This window comes from Dermochelys coriacea, chromosome 6 (genome assembly GCF_009764565.3).
Source record: "Dermochelys coriacea isolate rDerCor1 chromosome 6, rDerCor1.pri.v4, whole genome shotgun sequence".
NCBI lineage: Eukaryota > Metazoa > Chordata > Testudines > Dermochelyidae > Dermochelys > Dermochelys coriacea.
The window spans coordinates 46,176,157-46,196,110 of NC_050073.1; the positions used below are offsets into that span (position 1 = coordinate 46,176,157).

The 19,954-nt window shown below is 40.9% G+C and overlaps 1 protein-coding gene across 2 annotated transcripts in view; it reads left to right on the forward strand.

Annotated features, from left to right (window-relative positions):
- The window catches only part of NAT10 (N-acetyltransferase 10), a 41,151-nt gene that overhangs the window by 1,274 nt on the left and 19,923 nt on the right, over nucleotides 1-19,954 (forward strand). For both annotated transcript variants that reach the window (XM_043516435.1, XM_043516434.1), the window contains exons 2-15: nucleotides 3,103-3,225; nucleotides 5,052-5,143; nucleotides 6,071-6,242; nucleotides 6,744-6,866; nucleotides 7,821-7,882; nucleotides 8,825-8,939; nucleotides 12,127-12,234; nucleotides 13,588-13,721; nucleotides 15,591-15,684; nucleotides 16,351-16,449; nucleotides 17,063-17,199; nucleotides 18,019-18,143; nucleotides 18,588-18,738; nucleotides 19,717-19,813. In XM_043516435.1, coding sequence (XP_043372370.1) covers nucleotides 3,118-3,225; nucleotides 5,052-5,143; nucleotides 6,071-6,242; nucleotides 6,744-6,866; nucleotides 7,821-7,882; nucleotides 8,825-8,939; nucleotides 12,127-12,234; nucleotides 13,588-13,721; nucleotides 15,591-15,684; nucleotides 16,351-16,449; nucleotides 17,063-17,199; nucleotides 18,019-18,143; nucleotides 18,588-18,738; nucleotides 19,717-19,813 — 1,617 coding nt within the window. In that variant the 5' untranslated portion in view covers nucleotides 3,103-3,117. The remainder of the gene's footprint in view (nucleotides 1-3,102; nucleotides 3,226-5,051; nucleotides 5,144-6,070; nucleotides 6,243-6,743; nucleotides 6,867-7,820; nucleotides 7,883-8,824; nucleotides 8,940-12,126; nucleotides 12,235-13,587; nucleotides 13,722-15,590; nucleotides 15,685-16,350; nucleotides 16,450-17,062; nucleotides 17,200-18,018; nucleotides 18,144-18,587; nucleotides 18,739-19,716; nucleotides 19,814-19,954) is intronic.

Sequence of the window (19,954 nt, forward strand, 5' to 3'; positions counted from 1 at the left end):
GTCTGGGAACCTTTTTGCAGCTCCTCAAAACAATGTATTGCCTATTGGCTGAACTACCTCAGTGCTGCTCTTCATTGGTGTTAATAATCCTTTAGCTCACTGACTAGAGGTCTTAATTTCAGAAACGAACATGCAAGAACTTTCGTCCATCTGGATATGATTAGCTGCAGTCATGATCTGTGTGTGTGTATGCGACTACTTACAGTTAAAGCATGGAGTAAATATTGAGCCATTGCTTATTACGCTGTCCTGCAATATGACAGGTTTCAGAGTAGCAGCCGTGTTAGTCTGTATTCGCAAAAAGAGAAAAAAGAGTACTTGTGGCACCTTAGAGACTAACAAATTTATTAGAGCATAAGCTTTCGTGAGCTACAGCTCACTTCATCGGATGCGTTTGGTGGAAAAAACAGAGGAGAGATTTATATACACACACACAGAGAACATGCAACAATGGGTTTATCATACACACGGTAAGGAGAGTGATCACTTAAGATAAGCCATCACCCACAGCAGGGGGGGAAAGGAGGAAAACCTTCCATGGTGACAAGCAGGTAGGCTAATTCCAGCAGTTAACAAGAATATCAGAGGAACAGTGGGGTGGTGGGGGGGAGAAATACCATGGGGAAATAGTTTTACTTGTGTAATGACTCATCCATTCCCAGTCTCTATTCAAGCCTAAGTTAATTGTATCCAGTTTGCAAATTCATTCCAATTCAGCAGTCTCTCGTTGGAGTCTGTTTTTGAAGCTTTTTTGTTGAAGTATAGCCACTCTTAGGTCTGTGATTGAGTGACCAGAGAGATTGAAGTGTTCTCCAACTGGTTTTTGAATGTTATAATTCTTGACGTCTGATTTCTGTCCATTCATTCTTTTACGTAGAGACTGTCCAGTTTGACCAATGTACATGGCAGAGGGGCATTGCTGGCACATGATGGCATATATCACATTGGTAGATGCGCAGGTGAACGAGCCTCTGATAGTGTGGCTGATGTGATTAGGCCCTATGATGGTATCCCCTGAATAGATATGTGGACACAGTTGGCAACAGGCTTTGTTGCAAGGATAGGTTCCTGGGTTAGTGGTTCTGTTGTGTGGTGTGTGGTTGCTGGTGAGTATTTGCTTCAGATTGGGGGGCTGTCTGTAAGCAAGGACTGGCCTGTCTCCCAAGATCTGTGAGAGTGATGGGTCGTCCTTCAGGATAGGTTGTAGATCCTTGATGATGCGTTGGAGAGGTTTTAGTTGGGGGCTGAAGGTGATGGCTAGTGGCGTTCTGTTGTTTTCTTTGTTGGGCCTGTCCTGTAGTAGGTGACTTCTGGGTACTCTTCTGGCTCTGTCAATCTGTTTCTTCACTTCAGCAGGTGGGTATTGTAGTTGTAGGAATGCATGATAGAGATCTTGTAGGTGTTTGTCTGTGTCTGAGGGGTTGGAGCAAATGCGGTTATATCGTAGCGCTTGGCTGTAGACAATGGATCGAGTGGTATGATCTGGATGAAAGCTAGAGGCATGTAGGTAGGAATAGTGGTCAGTAGGTTTCCGATATAGGGTGGTGTTTATGTGACCATCGCTTATTAGCACCGTAGTGTCCAGGAAGTGGATCTCTTGTGTGGACTGGTCCAGGCTGAGGTTGATGGTGGGATGGAAATTGTTGAAATCATGGTGGAATTCCTCAAGAGCTTCTTTTCCATGGGTCCAGATGATGAAGATGTCATCAATGTAGCGCAAGTAGAGTAGGGGCATTAGGGGACGAGAGCTGAGGAAGCGTTGTTCTAAGTCAGCCATAAAAATGTTGGCATACTGTGGGGCCATGCGGGTACCCATCGCAGTGCCGCTGATTTGAAGGTATACATTGTCACCAAATGTGAAATAGTTATGGGTCAGGACAAAGTCACAAAGTTCTGCCACCAGGTTAGCCGTGACAGTATCGGGGATACTGTTCCTGACGGCTTGTAGTCCATCTTTGTGTGGAATGTTGGTGTAGAGGGCTTCTACATCCATAGTGGCTAGGATGGTGTTTTTAGGAAGATCACCAATGGACTGTAGTTTCCTCAGGAAATCGGTGGTGTCTCGAAGATAGCTGGGAGTGCTGTCCACCAAATGCATCCGATGAAGTGAGCTGTAGCTCACGAAAGCTTATGCTCTAATAAATTTGTTAGTCTCTAAGGTGCCACAAGTACTCCTTTTCTTTTTGTCCTTCAATAGTGTTCAAAAAGCACTGCTAAACTAATGGTCAGCGACGGGGCAAGTCCAGCATCTCAAAAAACATTAGAGCTGATACCATTGGAAGTGAAATCTCAGTTTTTCCAGCAGCATACTGCATTGATTTTAGTCTTGTCACCCAATGAAGTACCTTAACATAAAATGACAGTTTGATTATGCTTTTCATCCTTCCCTGTACTTCCCAAAATATTACTGAAGTTACTCTTTTGGTAACCTCAAGAGCCAGAAAGTGATTCTGTGACTCTAATAGCCATTTCCTCTTTGAGAACTTGGAACCCCGCTTTCCACTGGAGTAAATCCTTAATCTGTAACTAGTGCTTTGTGAAATAACAGCTGCTTAAATCTTGTGATGAGAGTGGAGGAGAAAAAAGCAACATGGTAATCAGAATAAGGTGATTGCAAGATCTAATATTTCATTATCTTAGTGACTTTGCTGGAACAATACAAATACATCCAGTACTGTGAACTTAAGGGTTGGGCAATTGGAAGGAAGAAGGTGCTGCCTTGCTCGTTAAAGATAACTATTTACAAGTGAAACCCGGTGTTGGAAAAATGCTGTCTGCTTTTTAATTGTATGACAAACCCTTCTGAGTTATTGCACTGTGTTAAATGTTTCTTTAACGTCATTCTAATGTAAACAATTTCCCTGAGAAATTGTCAAATTGCTTTTTTTAAAATCAGATACTGAAAAAACAAAAATATCAAATCTGTGATTGTGTTGGAGGGTAGTGTTAGAATGTAAAAAGCAAAGAATATCTGATGTAAAAATCTCAACCATCACATGAAAGCTTTGGGCATCTTATGTTCTTGGCACCACTGTACATCCTAAACTGAAACATGCTGTTGTAAGTCTGAGACTGGCTAACTTTTTTGAAAAAACTTTTCAGGCATTTTCACTAACCATGCAGCGCAAGAAGGTAGACAATCGCATTCGAGTGCTAATTGAGAATGGAGTGGCTGAGCGGCACAGAACACTTTTTGTTCTAGTTGGAGACCATGGCAAGGATCAGGTAACTATCAGCCTAGGACCAGATATTTTCAGTGGCTCTTTTTAGTTAATATACAGTCTGAGTCTAGAGCAGTGATTCTTAACCGACGGCCCAATCAGTACACAGCTGTGGCCCATGTGACATCCTCAGGGCCATACAGGTAATATATATAGAGTGTGGATGTGGCCCACATAACACATGGAGAGCTGTGGCCCTCAATGGTAAATAGGTAGAGGTATAAATAACTTGCACCTTTCATAAGGAAAGAAACTCATTTCTAGAGTAGCAGAGATGAGAATCTTATCTGACAAGTAGATATTGTGTAATTGAGTTATTATATTTACAGAAAAACTTCTCTAAAAATGAACAGTATACTATGTGTTGTACCTAATAAGGATGTAAATGCTGTACAGTGTGATATTTATGTTAGGACAAACCGTGAAATAATAGAAACAAGGAATATCAATAATGCTTGGAAGGATGTAAATATTAAGCATCGTCTGCTATTTTAAAAAAGCTCAGGAAAAATTAAATAAAGCAGGTAAAATAAAGCAGGTAAAATAAAGAAGAATCTGAATTCTTTCTAAAGGAAAAAAGACTCTACTCCCTGGCAAGGCTGGTGAGAGTTTTCTTCATTTACTTTAAAGTGGTAAAAGTATCCTAATGTTCTCCTACAAATTGTCATTTTTGTGACTCAAGCAGGTGTTATCTGTCCAGTTACCTTGCAAGGCTCACCACAGTAGAAATCCTGCTGGAGTAATTTGTAGTGGCAACATTGTATGGAAAGACTTCTCCCACACATTTTCCCCTTTGGGCTCTCAGTGGATGCTCTAGTGAGAGAGAATGACTAGCACTGCCCAAATTCAGACACCCCCATCTACTATATAGGGGTGGAACATGCTGCCTCTGCAATGCTGCTATCATGTGCTGATGCAGGTTTCAAGAGACATGGGAAAAAGTTACCTTTGTTTAAAAGTCTGCCTGTGCAATATATGGTGAAGGCCTTCTCTAAACACAAAAGTTGTATTGTTTTAAATATGCTGCTACTATACTATACTCTACTAATATAATTCAGGTGGCACAAACCATCTCTGCAGTGTAGACTCATTTATAGCTTATTCCTGTAGAGAAAGGAGAATAAACCATACCAGTATAAAGCACCTTTATAGTGATACAACCCCTAATGTGGATGCAGTTATACTGGTATAACTCAACTGATTGAAAAAATGGCACCCCTAATTGACACCTTGTACACACAGTTTGTACACCAGGCTTAAATAAGTGGTTACAAACAAGTTATTTGGAAAGAGACACCAGTTTGTCTAGTAACTAGTTACCTATCCTTTCCTCCTTTATGCAGTGTGTAGCTAGATGTTCAGCATACATACAAACCTTGTGATGTTTGAGATTCATCTGCTTTGTACGCAGAATGCTTTTTTTCTGCGTCAGCTATGTTTTAAAAATATGGCCAAGTGGAACTATATAGGAAGGAGTAATTGAAGCAAAAAGTTGGTAGCCCTCACTTTGCACGGTTCTGCTTTAATAGCTTGATGGGTTTGCACTGTCCATCCAGACTTTAGAAAGGATCCCCTTTCCCAGCAGTTCTGCTCCAGGTTATAATCTGTAGCATGTCTTGTATGGGGTTCATGTTCTGATGTTTTGGGGGGCAATACAAGGTGCTGGATGTGAGTTGTGCCATCTCTTACCTCCTGCTAATACTGAGAACTTGTGCAATATGAGTCTATCTCTAAAATCTGATATTTTCCACTTGGGATCTAAAAAAATGTTTCATTTCATGATTATCTCCTCTCAGTGCAGTAGTGATTAATGTGCCTTTGTTTTGATAGGTGGTTATACTCCACCACATGCTTTCTAAAGCAACTGTGAAGGCCAGACCCTCAGTCTTGTGGTGTTACAAGAAGGAGCTGGGCTTTAGCAGGTAAGAGGTTTTTGTCTTTCACTCTTTGTGGGGAGTCTAACTGCACTCCAAGTTGTGAAGCTGATCTAAGGGAGCTTCTTCTCAGGTCAGCTGTATGTAGATTGCATGTTTCAATCGAGTGGAGAAACTAAGCTAAATCCTGTGATGATTGTACAAAAGTTTCAGTGTAATAGAACTGTTTGTTTTGACTTGAATAGTGTGGCAGAAGTATGGGGCTGGGAGCCACGAACTGCTGAGTTCTAATCACAGCTCCAGCACTGAGTCTGTGGCCTGGTGACCGTCTCTACCTTAGTTTTCCCCCCACCCCCTACATAACTTTAGTAACATTTAGGCATGATCTATACCTAAGCATAGGCTGACCCAGCTTTGTTTTTCAGGGGTGTGACTTAAGCCCCGGTATAGATACTCTTAGGCTGACAGAAGAACTCTTCCATTGACATAGCTGCTGCCTCTTGGGATGGATTAACTACAGCATGGGAAAAACCCCTTCCCTCGCTGTAGCAAGTGTCTACACTATGGCACAGCTACGGTGCTGTACCATCTGTAGCGTAGACAAGCCCTTAGAATTGAATGCAGAGTATAGGTTCTCGTGTCAAAACTTCGACTTTAGGGGGGGATTAATCCCTGGATCTGAATCTGTACCTACAAATTTGAGTTCAAAATCAAAAGGAGGCCTGTTTTTGGGATTTCTTTCAGATTTGGCTATAAGACAACTGAAATTTTTCAAGATCAGTTGATCCTATTTGATTTTGGTGATGTTTTGGGTTGAAATCTCTTAGGAACAATTGATGAGTCCAGCACTGTGTAACCCAAACATTACTCCTGGTTTACCCTAGAGCCTGAATTCAACCAGATCTCAAATAGCCTCCTCAGCCCAGCCCTCTTTCCATGACAACTCCCATATAATTGTTTTTGTTTTTTTTCCAGCCACCGTAAAAAGCGAATGAGACAACTACAAAAGAAGATTAAAAGTGGAACTTTAAACCTAAAGCAGGATGACCCTTTTGAGTTGTTTATAGCAGCCACAAACATTCACTACTGCTATTACAATGAGACCCATAAAATTCTTGGTAACACCTTTGGCATGTGTGTACTCCAGGTAACACATTTATCATTTAGCTTAAAAAAAATTACACTAGAATGAGAGTCTTCTTTCTCCTGGGCCATTTACTGCCTTTCTAGAAATTTGAATGCCTTACAGGAGAAATCTGTGTCTTGCTTGTATTTTTCAGTGATGATGGCTCAAGGTATTTTGCATGGCTTATTGTGAGCACAGTGGATTTGTTGGAGAATTAGAAGCAAGAAAACACTAATGTTATAGAAGCTTGCCTTCCAGAAATATTAGAGAGAGAAGGTGGGTGAGGTAATATCTTTTATTGGACCAACTTCAGTTGGTCAGAGACAAGCTTGGCGCTCTCACCAACGGAAGTTGGTTCAGTAAAAGATATTACCTCACCCACATTCTCTCTAATTTCCTCTGACTGACATGGCTACAACTACACTGCATACCTCCAGAAATATGATTTATGGCAGTTTGATTCCTGTTAGCCAATGTCAGTTGTCTTGGAAGACTCACAACAACCTTGAATTTGTTTACTAGGATTTTGAAGCCTTGACTCCAAACCTGCTGGCTAGAACTGTTGAAACAGTGGAAGGAGGTGGAATTGTGGTGATTCTCCTCAGAACTATGAACTCACTGAAGCAGCTGTATACAGTGACCATGGTATGTGTGATTTAACAAGCACCTCTGATCCTTTCCAACACAGTGGTGGTCCAGAGTCTCCAGACATAGTACATTTCTCTTCAGCTTCATATTATATGCCAAGTCATCATTTAAGTGGTTCTCTTTCCCCCCCACCCTGTACTGTTATTTCTCTGCTATTGTGTGTGTGTGTCTACCATTAGGCAGTTCTGCTTAACAAGGTGACTTGAATTCCTCCTAGACTAAGGATCAAATGTGAGGAGGCATCATTAACATCTTAATTCTTTAGATATAGAATAAGGGTTCAATTCTTCTCTGGGATCTCAGTGTCACAAGGTATTAATGATCTCAGTCTGGGCATTATACAGGCAAATGGAATGTACAATTTTACCTTTTTTTCCAGGGGAGTGCACATTTGCTAGAATTTTATTAACTTGGAAAGAGGAGCTCAATTTGCCAAATTCATACCTACTGTTAAGTAGGAGCAACTTCACTACTGATAAAATCTCTGAAGTGCAACCTGTTTATGCTGAATATATTCATTTTTCAGCTAGGGAGTTTTACTAGTCGTAATTGAGTTATCACTTGAATTGGAGAACCAGTTTTTTCTAGCTTCACTTATGAGGCAAACACCATGGGATATTCAGCCCCTGCATGACTGGGCCATAAATTAGACAGTATGATGCAATCACATAACGTTCAGGGAGTAGATAGGGCTGGCGTGGAAATTAGTGCTGGAAAGGGCAAAAAAGGTATTATTTTTAAAGAGAAATTTGGAAGGTGGGGGAGATGCATGTTATACAGAAAAAGGAAGTTCTGCTCCGGGGAAGGGAGAAGGATAGTCAAGAATGGATGGAGATAGAGGGATGTTTGATAGTCCATATGAATTATATTCCATATAAGCTGTGCTCAAACCCAGAGATTCTTCATGTTTCAAACTTGTGAGACACAGTGATCTTTTTCTTGTTATTTCAGGATGTTCACTCACGCTACAGAACAGAGGCACATCAGGACATAATAGGGAGGTTTAACGAAAGGTGGGTTGTTAGGATCTTGAAAACCTAAGTTAACAAGTCTGCGTGTGCAAGAAGGGTATCCACAGCAGTGTCTTGTTTCAGGATTGGCACAATGTCCTGTTAACTTAGAATAAAGTATGTGCGTTCTTATCACAGAAGTGGCTGCACTTTGCTGGTGGGGGAGTTGTGTATGTACATGTAACCTTCTCATGTCTTACAAGGGGTATGGTGGAGCCTAATGAGTTAATTTTTGTGACGTGCTTTGAGAGTCTTTGATGAAGGGCTCTACAGAAGCACAAATATCAGAACGACATTCTCCCATTATTGTAGCTCTTGATGAGACTCACAAAGCACTTCCACGGCTTAAAAATATGAAAACGTTGATGCTTAGCTTCTCTTTATGGCATTCGATCAGTCTCTTGTAAAAGCCAAGAAATCTGCCTTACTGTACTGAATAAAAAGTCTTCATTGCTATGAGGATAGATAACTATCACCATCTTTTCCCCTGGGCAGAATATAGAATGTTCTTTAGCTGGTGGATGTGTGGTCTCTTGGATAAAACGGAATCAACAACCAGTATGAGGGCCTAGAATTTTACATTGATGGGTACATGTAACTACTATCTTGGGGTCAAGAGTTGCCTGTTTATACTGATATTTTCAAATTAATCATCATGTCATATTCTGAGGCTTTCTTGAAAGATCATCTTAAGTTGGTGGAATGGAGGTGAATGTCTCTGGTTTATAGAACATTCAGACGTATAATGATGGGGCACACTAGGAATGTTAAATAAAAGTGGGCTGAGTAACTAACTTGTCTCAGCCCAGCTATAAAATTGTGTAAAAGCAGGACCAGATTGTAAATGCAGCATCTGGAGATAAAGGGAACCGGGGTAAATAAGCTACCAAAGGGCTATGGTGTCACCAGTGCTGTATCTGAGCTGGCTTTTCTCTAATCATGCAGGTTCATTCTGTCTCTGGCCTCTTGTAAGAACTGCATAGTGATTGATGATCAGCTCAACATCCTGCCAATCTCTAGTCACATTGCAAACATAACACCAGTTCCTCCACAATCTCAGGTAAGTGCATATTATGTATTTGAGTCAAATAGTCCTTTCCAAGGCAAAGATGCAAATAGTAGTTGAAAGTTTGATAAAGATGGTTTTTCTTCCCCACTAAATACCAAGAATTATTCTAATCTCAGACTAAAAGAGGGCAGAGCCAATTCTAAATTCTGGACTTGAAGATTCAACTGCTTCTTATATCTGGTAAGCAGTAGCCATTTAGGTGCTGTCGGGAGCAGTGTCAGTGATTCAGCAGAGGATGCTCTTTTGAATCATTGCTGAAAAAAATCCTCTAGCTACTTAGGAAGTATTGTGCTCCTGGCAATGCCAGTTTAGGGGGGAGGGATAGCTCAGTGGTTTGAGCATTGGCCTGCTAAACCCAGCGTTGTGAGTTCAATCCTTAAGGGGGCCATTTAGGGATCAGGGGCAAAAATTGGGGATTGGTCCTGCTTTGAGCAGGGGGTTGGACTAGATGACCTCCTGAGGTCCCTTCCAACCCTGATATTCTATTCTATGAGAGGCTGATCACTTATGATGGCTGAATATCTTTTAGCATGTTTTACAAATGTATGGGGGTTTAGCTCTCTGTCCTGAGAATATTACTGTCTGGGTAATTCTGGTCACCAAAATTCTCTGCAGTATGTTGGATGCTTCTCCTTACTACTTGACCTAAACTGTTGAATAGTATTGCTGTTATGCATTTACTGCATTTCACTGGTGAAAGAAGCATCTGTGTATAATCTGCAGTTTTGGAAGCATGGAAACAGAAGGTGCTCTAAACTTGTACGTCACTATTGACTACAGAACTTTGAGATGTTTGAGTCCTGAGAAGTTCTGATCCACAGCATTGTGCAAAAACTGCTGCTACTGTTCTTCTCCACTGAACTTTGGCGGTGGTGTTACAGTATCAGTGACCGCATGACAACCCTGCGCTCCATAGATCTGAGTATCTAGCGTGACTGGCAATACTACCATGTCATGCTTTTGTCTCCAGACTCCTTCCTTTTGTTTGATGACGAACCTCTGTGGTGTAGGCAGTGAATCTGCTGCCTGGATGCCTCCCTCCATTAAGTTGGGTGTGCTCTGATTTACATTGAAACTTATCCTGCTGGAAATAGCAATCTTGATTTAGCACACCTGAAGTTCCATTGTGAGTTAAATAGGAGATGATTGAAGGGAGCCAGTGGGCTTTCTGGTACAGCTGAGTGCTTTCTTTTGAGTTTTTCAAAGATAACTAGGAAATTTAGACAACTTCCACTTAAAATTAATGGGACTTGTGTGTCTAAATCCACTAGTCAGCTTTGAAACTCTCAACCTTAAATTTGAAAATTGATCCCATAGTTTCTAAGGTTGGGGAAGAGCTATTTCTACTGTCTTGCTATTGCAAGCTATTACAAGGTCTGTTGCCTCTCATGCACTTGCATGGATGTAATTAGGGGAATGTTCCCTTATAACTTAAACTGTGTAGCATGGAGGAACAAAGGAACACAGTATAAAAACTAGAAGAAAGCTAAGGTGGCTATATTGTTGAAAACGTAACTCGTTTTCTGTGATTCTCCATTATTGACAGGTGGGACATCTCAGAAAAATGGGTGGGTTTTATATAATTTGTGCTGCAGTATCTAATACTGACAGGTTGACCAGAAGTGGTCTGGGAGTTTTATCGCTGAATTTCCTTGCTTATTTCAGTTTAAAATAATGGCTTGTGTTTGTTTTTTTTGGAAAGTGGGTCCCTGGATCAGTAGCAAGATCTACTGCTTTGTGCAACTGTTCATCTCATTAGCTCAGAGGTATAGCACATATCCTTGAGGGAGGAAAGCTATGTGCCTTTCTTTAAACATGTGCCACTTAGATAGAGTTCTCAAAAAAGAAAAGGAGTACTTGTGGCACCTTAGAGACTAACAAATTTATTTGAGCATAAGTTTTCGTGAGCTACAGCTCACTTCATCGGATGGTGGAGTTCTGTAATTAGACAACTAGCCATGAAAAATTAAGATTTAATAATGACTTGCCTGCAGTGCAGAAATTTCATTCTCTTGTCACAGTGGTGGATGTTAGAAGTGTGGTGAGAATAGATCTCCTGACTTGGAAGCTCTCTTCTAGAAAATAAGGAATAATAAGCAACAACAAAACAGGGAAGTAACTCGATTGAGGGACTCTACTTCAGTGTTTAATCAGTTCATGAACATCAGTAGACTTATTTCATATTTGAGTAATAAATAGATCAATATTTAGGGCCAAATCTTTATACCCACCATACCTCATATGTGCATGCAAACCCAGACGTGCGTGTACAAGTTGAGGTATCCATGTACTCCAGCTGGCCATGACCATATTCTTTGCACGAGCACTTTTGAAGATTAGTTTGTAAACCTGTTCCTTAATTTAGTTACAGATTTGTTCTGAAACCATCCTTCAGTATGTTCAAATAACAGTAAATGATTGTTTTAGTGGTTAGAGCCAGGGGCTATAAGTCAGGATTCCTAGGTTCTATTCCTGGCTTTGCCACTGACTTGCTGTCTGGCAAGCTACTTCACCTCTGTGCCTCAGTTTCCCCTCTGTAATACTTCTCACCTTATGGGGTGTTGTGTGGCTTAACCAGTATTTGTGAAGTGTTTGGCAAGACTTGTCTTAACGCTTTGTTGGGAATGCCCTTCTGCAATAGCCCCGTTGTGTCTAGGGCAGACAGAGTATATGGTTTTGCATGACCTGTGGGCTTCAATAATGCCTAGGGAGTGGAATTGTCAAGAATCATGTCAACCTGACTCTTTTTCCTTTTTTGGGTTTCTCTTACTCCCAGTGTTTCTTTGGTGTAATCCACGTGATTTATTTTTCTTTCAATAGACTGAAGATGACTTACCAAAATAAACTTTAGAAAGATATCTAGCAATAATCTCTTCTTTTGAGCTAATGCAGCCTATTGTACCAGTTCTCAGTAATCTAGAATTGAGGCTGGATTGATCATTTTTTTTAATCCAAGTCCAGAGAGGACTGGATTCACAGGTCACCGGTTCCTCATTCTGAAGGATGAATCATATGTTGGACCCAAATGTATGCCCCACCTACAAGCTTGATCCCAGTATTAAATTTGCAATAGAACGTTTCTTCCTGCCATATCAAGATATGACAGGTGTGGAGGTAGCAGCTGTGCTGAAAGGTCCCGTATTAATCCTGCTTTGTTAAATCCTTCTCTTGCTTCTAGGAGGATAGTTTCAGACCTCAGGATCTGGAGCTGAAGGAATTGAAGGAGAGCTTGCAGGATACCCAACCTGTAGGCATGCTGGTGGATAGCTGTAAAACTCTGGATCAGGTTGGCATGGTGTTAAACTGGGAGTGCCGTTCTTTTGACAGATACCCCAGCCATTCATGTTTTGTATCCCATGCTGTGTCTCTGAATGAAAAGTTCACAAACCAGTGCTGCCTCCTACAGGAAAGCAACTCTCTCTTGGCTTGCTTGGAAGAGTTAACATGACGAGGCAGCTCAAAGGCAGCTATGAGAGGCCTCTTCAAGCAGCTTGACTTTCCCTAATGAAAGGAAGGGTTAGAATGGAAAGAGGCTGAGGAGTTGTGCTAGAAAGCTCACTTACTGAGAGGAAATGGTGTAGAGCTCTCGAAGCATCAGATTTGCGATGTGGTCAGCTGAGCCACACGTTCAAATCGTGGCATGAGTTGACTTAGCTCAGCTACCTTAAGAGGTGGTAAAATGGGCTATCGCATAACTTATTTTGTATGTCTTACATTTAACAACTTAAACTCCAAGTCCAGTCCATGCATGATAAGGATTCCCAGCTCTTTCAGTTGAGCAAGAGCTTGTCCTGGTGCCCTTGTTCAGAATGTCCCCATGCCTGGTGTGGTGCAGAGTGCTGATTGTATACAGCTCTCCTTGCGAGAGGTAACTTGGCAAGCAGTGATTTGTGAAGGGCTGTGAGATCCTTCTGAGTGAAAGATGCTTTGTAAAAGGCAAATTCTTATTACTCTTGCTGCTATTCTCCATGTATCTTCACCTTCCACAGATTAGAGGGTGTATGTGACTCTAGAGTTAAAACAGGTCCTACTTTGTCCCATGGTTCCTCATGATGTCCAGCTTTTAGTGTTGATTTGGTCAGGGAGTACACTTAGTGGTTAGATCTGAGACTGGGATTTAAGATTCTTCCCATTGATCTGCTGCGTGACCTTGGGAAAGTCTCTAAACCTCACTGTTCCTGCCATCTCCCATCTGCACAATAGATCAGATACTTTCCTACCTTACAGAGGGGTTCTGGGACTTCCAAGGGGAGTTGGGCACAAATGACAGTAAGGTGCTTATGACAAATTTCTGGAATAAAGTGATTTAAAGTTCTCAAGTAAAATGTGCTCTTGAGATCCACAATATAATGATAGCTATGATTCTGTGTCTTGCCCAGTCCCATTTTGAGAGCTCAGGGTGCAAGTATGCTCAGAGATTGTGGTATTAAGCATCAAGCAGTAAAAAAAAAAGAAAAAGAAAAAGAAAAGTTATTTGGCCGGTTTTAATGTCTCTCTTTCTCATTGTTTCCCGTCCTTCCCCCCCCCCCCCCCCAATGCCTGGAAAAGGGATGTGTCAGCTCCCATTAGTGATACCATGTGCATATGACTTTATTGCTCCATTAGATACCACTCCTGTGTTTTGTTTCCTATTCACCAGGCAAAAGCACTTTTGAAATTTATTGAAGCCATTTCTGAGAAGACTCTGAGGAGCACCGTGGCTTTAACAGCTGCCAGGGGACGTGGTAAATCTGCTGCCTTAGGACTGGCTATAGCTGGAGCCGTGGCTTTTGGGTAAGCTTAACCTCAGCTGTCCAGGCTTTTATTTGCATTTGTAAATAATGAGAAGGCTGAGAAGGATTTGAGGTGCATTTGTGTGTCAGTAATATACATATATTACGCAATGCTTTTTATGCATTTTGATGGATAGTCGTAATTTCCAAATCTTTCCATTTTTATACTAACAGGAAATTTTAAATCTTTAAAAGTTGGAATAATCACATTTTAAAAAAAAATGTAGGCAACTAAAAATCAGTTATCAGTTGTGTAGTGAAACCAATGAGCAATAGAAGTTGAGGATACAAGTGTGGTGAATTCTGACAGTGTGCTTGGATCTGTATGTAGCATGGGACTATTCCTGGCCTCAAAGTTGTTAAGATATTCGTAAGTATTCATAGGATCAGGGCTCTAGTAGGTAAACAACATAATGCTAGATACCATTAACTTGAGTTTGAATAGAGACTGGGAGTGGCTGGGTCATTACACATTGAATATATTTCCCCATGTTAAGTATCCTCACACCTTCTTGTCAACGGTCTAAATGGGCCATCTTGAGTATCACTACAAAAGTTTTTTTTTCTCCTGCTCATAATAGCTCATCTTAATTAATTAACCTCTTATTCCACCTTTTCATATTCTCTGTATGTGTGTGTGTATATATATCTTCTTACTCTATGTTCCATTCTGTGCATTCGATGAAGTGGGCTGTAGCCCACAAAAGCTTATGTTCAAAGAAATTTGTTAGTCTCTAAGGTGCAACAAGTACTCCTGTTCTTTTTGTGGATACAGACTAACACTGCTGCTACTCTGAAACCTAACATAATGCTTGTGTACAGTGGAGCAGGTTTCCCAAGAAATGGAAGGGCTTACAATTTTAATATTTTTGAATCTTTTTTTTTTTTGGCATGGTGGCTTAACATGGATAGGGTTGTAGATTCATAACAGATGCAGAAATGATCATATTTCACAATTATTTCATTTTTCAAGTATCAGTCATCAAGAAGTGATTAATTTTGCTAGAACTAGTAACACAGGAACATAATTCTCAAGTGACTTGTCTGTACATTTTAATTTAATTATTGAGATTTATCTTTTGTCTGCTTTTTGTGTGGAGAGAGAACTGTACTATTGCTGTATCTAACTAAAGTCACATCCGTTCATGTAATGAAGTCCACTGTCCTTTGTATGTGAGCTTGAGATTTATTAGATATCTGAGAATATTGATTTGCTTGTTTTACAAATAAATGCACTTAATATATGTCCAAAATAGTCATTTTTAAGTAGCCAGTCTCATCCTGATATAGTGATGGGGATATTACAATACACTAAATAATTTGCTTTAGTCACTGATTTAGGTTTGTTCATGGAAGGGTAGATAGTGTAATTCTTGTTAACAATAAAAAGAACTTAAGGTTAGATGATGGTTTATTATTGATCTGACAAATGCTGTTTGATACAAAATGAAGATGGCCATTGGACCATACAGCTTATAGTCAAAAAGGCGAGATGGAGCGGACAGGATGCACTGGAGATCCCACTGGGAAAACTAAATTTGAAAATACTTTTAGGATTCCTACTTGTGGGCATTTCAGGAGAAGTAAGTATTGAATGCAGAAGTAGAGAAGCGTGTGCTGCTGAATACTTTGGCGTAGTGGTACACACAGAAGTATCCTAGAGCTGTGGAAGAAAGAATGTTTCACTTTGATTGTTGCTATCTATTACAGTATAAATCTGCCTTCTATAAACTCTTTATGGTTTAAGATGCTTCGTATATGTTAAATTTCAGTGTTTTATAATGTTTTGCATGCTCTGTATAATATAAACTGGATAATTCGTACTGCTTTGGATAAAAGGATTTAAAACCCTGTTTTGTTTCCTCAACAGTTACTCCAACATCTTTGTGACATCTCCCAGTCCAGATAACCTTCACACACTATTTGAGTTTGTATTTAAAGGCTTTGATGCACTGCAGTACCAGGTAAGGAGAGCAGGCTTTTACAGTGGTTTCATAGAATCATGTTTAGGTAGGGATTTAAAACGGCATTTCTCATTTTGGCTTTTACGTGATTATTTTAAAAATGATACCTTTTTAGCCACAGGCTGTTTGCTCCTAAAAGCCTTTATAATGCTCTTCAGAAGTATATAGTGAATCAGAGTGCACTGATAATTTACATTCAGTATTTGTAAATCAGAAATATTGTGAAACTAGATTTCTTTGCATAAGGAAAAGGATATTGCTTTTAATACAAGATTTTCAATTAAGGCCCTCAATTTAAAGTAAATGTTAGGAATATAAGTGAAATAGATTAAATAGTTGACTGCTTCTTTGCTAAGAAATGGAATTTATTTGTGGATCTGCTACTCCATGAACTTTGCAAGTGTTGGAGAAACCATCTGTCTGATGGATCTCATTGAATGGACGAAAGGGACCAAAGTACTTTTATATTTTTAATACTGTTTTCACTTTAGGAATACAGGTAGGTTTATCCAGGTTGAGGCTTTACAGAATTTGTGTGCAAATAAACTGACCCTCTTGAGTGCAAGTGGGAATCTGAATGAAAGATTTGAAAAACACTTTGTTTTTCTCACAACCAGCTGTTCTGTTAGGTCTTGCATCTTCATTTTGTTTAATCTCTTCCTTCAGGAACATCTGGACTATGAGATTATTCAGTCTCTGAACCCTGAGTTTAATAAAGCAGTCGTCAGAGTGAATGTGTTCAAGGAGCACAGACAGACCATCCAGGTAATTAACCTGCATGTTTCTTCTCCAGCCTCACTATTTCCCATTCATGGCCACTGCAAGTATAGCATATCGCTTACATTTTTAATCTTAAGTGTGTTCATTTTACATAATGTGTAACAATGTTACACACCCTTGTATTCAAACAGGTTAGAGGAGGCAAATTGCTTTCGGATCCCTGGGTTCCCCAAGGGAAGCTATTCATCTAGCTCTGTGGAGATCTTGTAAGTCAAGGATCTTCACTTGGATTTGCACATGCTTGTCTTTTGGTATGTGTTATAATAATGCCTAAAAAGTGTAGGGGAGGAACACAAATTTATATCAGACGGGAAAAATGAAGGAGATCTAATCTGAGACAAATAAAGTGCTTTTGTGGCTGCATAGACATAACAAAGCATATGACCTGCTATTCCTCCTCCCTGGTTTGGCACTAAAGTTCACCCAACTAGTTTACTACAGTGCCTGCACTCCATTTCTCTCTAATCAGAGACTGGGACCTTGGAAGGAAACTGCTTCTATAGGGCTGCAGCTTTGCCTCCTTTGAAGTCTCCCCAGCTCCCAGACGGCTGCTCTGGATAGGGATTACCTTAATAAAATTGGACTTCGCTCCTTGCAGTACATACATCCCGCCGATGCTGTGAAACTGGGCCAGGCTGAACTTGTGGTAATTGATGAAGCTGCTGCTATCCCCCTTCCTCTGGTGAAGAACCTGCTTGGGCCTTACCTCGTCTTTATGGCTTCTACGATCAATGGGTAAGAGATTCATGCAGGTATGCTTGTCTGGAAAACAAACAGCAAGGGCAGTTTCTTGTAGGACCCTGCAGATTTACTGCTCTCATTCAGGTCAGCCTTTACACTCTTTCTGTTAGTACTGACCCTTTTGTATAACCACTCTATCTAATGGCTGAGAGCTGCCTTTAAATTCACTGTTATCTTCATTCTCTTCTATGGGTCACTTACTAGTCCAGCCTCCTATTAATTGCCTGTCTCTGGCATGAAGACATGCTCTGTTCCGTGCCTGTACAAGGAGCAAATGTTTAAGCATGATGCTGAAGTCTGTTAGGAGGAGTGAATATGTAAGGTTGGTGGAGAGCAGCCACCTTCTGAACAAAAGGGGATTAAGAAAATTCCAGCATTCTGGCTATAGTCCAGCGTAGGTTATTGTACCTGCCTGTTTAAATTCCCCTTATGTTTCTGCCAGAAATTCAGTCACTTCTTGTCACATCACTGTAGTGCCCTGAAAGAGCTGCCGTCTTTCACCCTGCAAACAGCTGCATTTCAGTGTCAGGTGAAGCAATTTGTGTGGGAGTAAAGTAAAGTCCTTTGATCAGTCAGTGTCACATGCGCAACATCTTTGCGAGGCATTTGTCCGCTCGCCACTGCATTTTGGCTTCTTCCTGCAGCTTGTACCAACAGTGAGGCCATAAGGGACCTAGTAATGGCACATGGCACCAGAACACAACTAAAGCCTGTAGCTAAAATCCGATTTTAGATCGGAGCTTCCCCACACTACTTCTGGGGTTTTGTTTCAACCTCATTTTACTTGATTCTCTTTGATCTCTAATCTTGTAGTTATGAGGGCACTGGTCGGTCATTGTCCCTGAAGCTGATTCAGCAGCTCCGGCAGCAGAGCGTACAGGCACAAGCCAGCATGACCGCAGAGAACAAATCTACAGCTACGGCTAAACTCGCCTCAGGTATCTCCCTGTGCTGACATCTCTGAATAGGAGTATCTAACGAGCAATATGACTGCTGTGGACTTGCACCCTATATAATCCTTGGTGCTTGTGTACTTGGATTTCTGCAGCTTCAGGTGGAGAGTGGGGGTGGAGGAACATGCAGGAAGCTTTAAAGAAGCTTGACTTGTAACTTGGCCTTTAGGCTTAATATTATCAATTTCTCACCTTCTGAAATGTAACACACTTGTAGGAGCATGGACTCCGCTTGATCAATCTAACTACCTTGATTCTTTGTGGAAATAGGCTTAAGTGTCCAATTTTGGGTGGTTTGGTGTGGAAGTAGGTGGTTTACTACTTTCAGTCTTTTGGACCGAAGCTATTGAAGGGCCTGATCCTGTTGGCATCTTCAGTATTTGTCACTTCAGACATGTTGTGGTTTTTCTTTTGAATCTCTCCTTCCAGCTCGTACATTGCATGAAGTCTCCCTCCAAGAGTCAATCCGATATGCCCCTGGAGACCCTGTTGAAAAATGGCTCAATGACCTGCTATGTTTGGATTGTCTCAACATCACTAGGATCATCTCTGGCTGCCCGCTGCCTGAAACCTGTGACCTGTATCCTGGCTGTAATTAATGCATGCTCTAAATAATTTACTTCCAGCTGTGGCAGGGTAAAGTGAGCTCTTCCAGAAGAGACTCTCAGCGATTTATATGCTATTACTGAGAGGTTGGAGGTGATACTCTCCTCCTCGATTTCTGTTTTCTTTAGCACAGCTTATAATTCTGCTTATTTATATTGGTCTGCACATTTCAGTCTAGCTCTCCTCTTCAGTAATGGATGAAGCACCCAGTGTAACAGGGATATGCTCCAGAGCCCACAGAAGCTGAGGGGTGTGTTCCTTGGTGGGGATGAGCAGACTCGCTAGGCACTTTGAGAAATAAATACGTAAATGTTCTAAAAATGTTAAAATAAGTGAACAAATCTGACATTCTTGTGCAGTGCTGAGAATGCTGGGTGGATTTAACAAGCATGGGGAAGGCGCTGTTCCTAGGAAGCTACAGGCTAAGGCCCCAATTCTGCACTGGCCCATTGACTAGCCTATTGATATCAGTAAGTCTCTGTGCAGATACTGGGTCCACCCAGGCTCTTCTCAGTGCAGGATCTGATCAAAGTGCACTCAGGCCAGTCTTCTGGGCTCAAACTCCTAGCATGGTGTGTATTTTTTTTTTTTAAAGGGGATGCCAGTGTTTTATTACCATTGACGAGTTTCAAAGAAGAGTGGTGCATTGTAATGAAGGTTTTGAGCGAGGGACATGGTCAAAATTGTGTGATTTCTTTCCTAATTGATGTGCTTGAAAGGGGGTATGCAGGTCAGACATGAAGACTGTACAAAACCCTGATTCTGAAGTCTTTTGACAGCAATAACTTAAAGAATGAGGAATCTGTGTTCCTTGTCCAGGTGATGCAGGCAGAATATAAAGGCACTGAGCCAGCTCATACTGTGATACTATATGGATATCACCTTAGGCTGGGATAAATCAACAGGGGATGTGTCTTTTGGCTTTGGCTGTTTCCTTGATCACCATACTTAGATATTATGTGAACAGAGACACCCTCTTTTGTTATCACAAAGCATCGGAAATTTTTCTCCAGAGGCTGATGGCTCTCTACGTGGCTTCACACTACAAGGTAGTGCTACTGCCATGTCAGCTGGGATGTAGTGGAGAAATCTCTTTCGTTTTAAAGAGGTCAAATTGAGAAAGCTTAGTGGACTGATAACTCAATAGCTTTTTTGTGTCCTAACAGCCAAACTCGGTGCCCAGCTTCTAG